The sequence below is a fragment of the Crocuta crocuta genome, unplaced genomic scaffold (genome assembly GCF_008692635.1).
Source record: "Crocuta crocuta isolate KB4526 unplaced genomic scaffold, BGI_CrCroc_1.0 scaffold123, whole genome shotgun sequence".
In the NCBI taxonomy this organism is placed as follows: Eukaryota; Metazoa; Chordata; class Mammalia; order Carnivora; family Hyaenidae; genus Crocuta; species Crocuta crocuta.
The window spans coordinates 238994-243713 of NW_027528865.1; the positions used below are offsets into that span (position 1 = coordinate 238994).

The 4720-nt window shown below is 61.9% G+C and overlaps 1 protein-coding gene across 1 annotated transcript in view; it reads left to right on the forward strand.

Moving 5' to 3' along the window:
• The first annotated feature begins 913 nt into the window (after positions 1 to 913).
• Positions 914 to 4720, forward strand: part of EDN3 (endothelin 3) — a 20382-nt gene continuing 16575 nt past the window's right edge. Inside the window, exons 1-2 of the mRNA XM_077756289.1 lie at positions 914 to 965; positions 1551 to 1839. Of these exons, the coding sequence (XP_077612415.1) occupies positions 914 to 965; positions 1551 to 1839 (341 nt within the window). The remainder of the gene's footprint in view (positions 966 to 1550; positions 1840 to 4720) is intronic.

Consider the following 4720-nt stretch of genomic DNA (forward strand, 5'->3'; position numbering starts at 1 on the left):
TCTGGGAGGAATGTCAGAGGACCTGGGACATGTTGACCGTGTGGCCTGGCCTGAGAGCTGGCCATGCGGGGGTTCCCCGAGAAAAGCCAGCCGCAATCCAGCCCAAGGGCCCAGTGTCACCCGGCCCACTGCCTCTGGGTATCGTCCCTCCCTCTGGCTGGGGAACTCTGGTAAGGGAGGCGCTCCAAGGGCGTCCAGGGGTCCTCAGAGGTCGGCAGTCCAGGGCCAAATCCCTGGGAAGCATTCATTCATCCGCTTGGCCACTCGGCCCCGCCCACGAATCTCTCCCCGAGTGCTTCCCGGTGTCCAGACACGGTTCTCGGGCAGGTGGCATTGCTAACAGCAAAGTGAAGCGGGCTTGTCCTCTGTGCTGCCCGGGTGAGCCGGGAGGGCCCTCCCTAGGTTGCACTTGGACAACCTTGGAGGAAATGGAGGGGAAGCCAGGAGCCCTCCCCTGTGCGGGCCCAGGACAAGCTGCCAGCGAGTCCTGGCGCCCAGACCGCTAACCTGCTTATGGGTTGACTTTGCTCCCCTGCCACCGCCCACACCCACTGGCTCCGAGCTCCTGGGAGAGGCAGGGAGACACTGCCCGCCGGTGCTCGTGAGTCACGAGTGTAAAGTACACCCGGGGCCTTCCCAGGCCGGTCTGTGCAAGGGTAAGGTGTCATTCGGTGAACGCTGAGAAGCGCTGCCTTCCTTCCTGTGGGCCCGGAGATCGGAGATAGCAGCCTCGCTGCGCAGCCGTTAATCGCCCGCAGCGCTCCGAGGTGGGAGCTGCAGGTCCCAGGCCAGCGCGGCGGCGGGGTGCGCGGGGGAGCGCGCGTGTGCACACGCGTGCATGTGTTTGAGTGTGCGCCNCTCAGCCACAGGCGTCCGTGCTCCCGGCCCGGTGCCCCGCGCCCGATCGGGGTTCATGGAGCCCGGGCTGTGGCTCCTCTTCGGGCTCACGGTGACCTCCGCCGCAGGTAAGCGGGCGAGGCGGCGCGCCCCTGCCGGCGCGAGCGCACACAAAAGGACCCCGGGCTGGGGGGCGCGCGGAAGGGTACGCGCTGGGACCCCGGGAGGCGCCTGGGGGCGGGTTGGGGAGATGCGAGCGCTGATCCGGGCACCGACCACCCCCGGGGGCCTCTGGAGGTTGCGGCCCACCCGCAAGCCGGAGATGCGGCCGGGCCCGGTGGACTCCGTGGAGTTTTCACGAAGTTGGGAACTTTTCAAAAAGTTTGCCAACGATTCAGACACTGTGCAAAATGACCGCACAGTTTTCAACGGGTGCAGATACCTTGCAGACTTTGCAGAAAGTGAAAACAGCTTGCAGCTTTTCACGGAGTCATGCACGAAACGTGTAAACTTTTCAGAAACTGTGCACATAGCCTTTGCAAACTTTTCAGAACATGTGGCAGAGCTTGGAGACTTTACGGAAAGTGCGGCTGGCTTGTACCCTGTGCAGGAAGTTTGGTTGTCCCTCTCCCCCAGGTCCTTGGGAATGATGGGTGTGGGGGGGGCCAGGGGGGTTCTGCACGCTCAGGAGCCCCTCCATCTCCCTCCTGCAGGACTGGTGCCTCGCCCCCAGCCTGGGGGCGCTGGCCGGAGCGGCGTGCCTGGCCCCCCCGCCGCAGCCAGCTCTGAGGGGGACATCAAGGACACCGCGGCCACAACAGCTGTGCGGAGCCCGAGTCCCAGAAGCCCGGGGCAGAAGGGGGAGCCAGGGCGGTCTGGGGAGCCGGCGACCCGTGGGGGCCCTGTGCACCACCGAGCAAGGCGCTGCACGTGCTTCACCTACAAGGACAAGGAATGCGTTTACTATTGCCACCTGGACATCATCTGGATCAACACTCCCGAGTGAGTCAGCCTGGCCCTGAGTGGTGGGGGGTGACCGGGAGGTGGGGGCTCCCTGGCCTGGCCCACAGCCTCACCCCAGAGCGCCTCAGCCCACTTCTGCCAGGTCAGCCCATGGCTCCCTGGGCACGGCCTGCAGCGCTCGTGGGGGGCTCCCGCCAGCTCAGCTCAGGCCCGTCTGCAGGTCAGGGGTGCGTCTCCCGTCCCCTGGGAGGGCCTGGCCCGGGAGAAACCCAATCTCAGAGTTTCTGATCTGCTGGGAGGGGGAGCCCTCCCTCTGAGAGAAGCGGGCGGCCGGAGGGATTAGACACCTGAGAAGTCTTTCTTCCATTGAGGAAAGTTATCTCCTGGCCCCGGGGGCTAAGTGGGCCCCCCCACCTCCCGACCCTGCCAAGCTCCAAGGAGTTTCAAATTCCTTGAAAGCAGCCTGCTCTCCAGAGAGCGCAGGGGTGGGCCTGGCCAGGGCTGCTGGAAACTTCCCGGGCAGGGTAAAATTCCGCGGGCACCAGGCTCCTTTCTTCCTGGGGGTGGAGTGACGACTGGTACTGCCACAAGCTGGCCCCTGTCACCCTCTGTCACCCACTGCCACCACCTGCCACAGACGGCCTCCCCGTGTCCCCTCCAGCCCCTAGGGACTCTTGCTGTAGGACCGAGGCAGCGCACCCGGAGTCCTGGGGTCTGGAGTCCACCTTCCAAGGCCATGGGCGGACAGCACTCTGCCTTGGGAGGATTTGAGTGTCGCCCATTCGCTTACTCAATTTGGGGGTCTCCTTCTGCAGAAACGTCACCTTACAGACAGTAAGAGGGCTTGGCCTTGCTCCGGTCACCTGCCCTTCTGGGCTTTGTCTTCCCTGAGCTCTGAAATCTGGGACTTGGACCAGATTGTCCCCACGTTCCGTTCCCCAGGTGTCCTTCGGTTCTCTTGGGACCCCCGCTGGTGCTACTGGGGATTCCTGTCGAGCTGGTGGTGAACGGCAGGGNGTCTGTGTTTGGAGCCACCCCGATTCGTGTCCCCTGTGGCCGCCTGCATCCCCAGGCCTCTGAGCATGCTCGGTGACAGCTCCGATGGGCTCACTTGCCCACCTTGTTTCATGAGCCCGTGCAGAATGAAGCACCAAGGAGGGTGCACCTGCGGGGACAAATAGCTTTCCAACCAGGTGACAGGCCCTCAGCACATCCGCGGTAGGTCTGGAAAGTGACCCCAGTAGGCCAGAATGGCAGACGCGGCCGGCTTCCCTGAAACACCTCGACACTCGCACAGGGTCCCAGGCTCAGAAGGACCCACGCCCGGTTTAATGCCGTCTTGAAATTCTTAACACTGTTTGAACCAGAGGCTCCACGTTTGCATGTTATCCCGGGGCCCACGCGTCACATAGCGGATCCGGGTGGCCGATTTTGCTTGTCAGGCTGTGTCCCATCGGGCCGCTGTACGGACAGTCCCCCTCTGGTGGGGAAGACGGAAGTGGTGTGCGGTGGGGAGGGGGTCCCGGACACGGATTGCCTCCTATTCTCAGACACCGATCGGGGTCACCTCTTCTCACAGCCCCCGTCACCCTGACGCTTGTCTTTTCTGATTCCTGCCCTCCTGGCCGCGTGCCCCAAGTATCTTCGCAGAATCAAGGACGTGGGGAAGTCAACATAGGGCCGCATCTTGCCTTAGCCAGGGTCCCAAGCTGCGCAGATAGAAGAAGAAAGGAGAGCCGACTGAATTAGGGGCCGCGGGCCTGGGGCAGAGGAGAGAGGGAGCCTGCTTGTCTCCGGGCTCCTGGCAGCGGCTGGAGGCCCGAGTGCTTGAAATGCGCCCAACGGGCTCAGCAAACGCCCTCTGATCTGTTGGAAGCCATGTCTCGTAATTCCGAGTTGTCTTGTATGAAGCTATGGACCTTTGACTTTTTTTTTTTTTTTTTAGGGCAGCCAACTTGCTGGCCTCCTCCCTCGCAGTTTGACCTCTTCCCCTCTTTCCTGACCCTGATTCATTTTAAACACTAGGGAAGAAGGATTAACTATGGTGTTTGAGAGCTCTGTGTACAACAAAAATGACAACAGACAGATGGGCATTCTGAAGTGAGACACGCAAAATAGTTTTCAGAAGGAAGCTTTTTCCAGACGCTCTTTCTCTGTCCTTCTCTCCCCGCCCTTCTCTCTCCTTCCCTTTCTTTCCTTCCTTCCAAAACTCTCTAGATCGGTAGACAGGACCGGAAACATCTCGGGCCGGATTGCAGTGTGAGAAAATGGGCTCTCGGGACAGGGGACGTGGGCCTTTGGAGAGATGGAGGAATGACACTCTGCCGAATTGAGCCAAAGGGACAGCCGTGGGGAGCAGCGAGGGCTTTTCCAGGTTCCTGTCCGTTTCTGCCCCCGCCTTCCGGGGCGGACCCCCCCGGTCTGTGGAAGCTTCTGCCGCGTGTGAGGTGCTTTCTTGCCTCGCCGCTGAACGGGGAACCGTGGGGGTCTCGATCCTCATGCTTATGTCGATAGTCTTGGCTTTGGTGGTTTCTCACTGATCGGGGTCTTCCTTCCTGTTGCGTGAAGACAGACCCCGCGGTCCTACGCGGCCCCGGGAGGCCGTGTGCAGGCATTCTGTGAGTGTGGCCGCTCACGCCGTGTCCGAGGACCTGAAAGCTGCAGGTGGAATGTGCCAGGTCCTGCCGAGGTCCTTGCTGCATCTTCTGTGGAAAGTTGACATCCGGGGGCGCCTGGGTGGCTTAGTCGGTTAAGTGTCCGACTTTCACTTAGGTCATGATCTCGCGGTTCGTGGGTTCGAGCCCCGCGTCGGGCTCTGTGCTGACTGCCAGCCCAGAGCCTGGAGCCTGTTTCAGAGTCTGTGACTCCCTCTGTCTCTGACCCTCCCCTGTTCACGCTGTCTCTCAATCTCTCCTAGAAA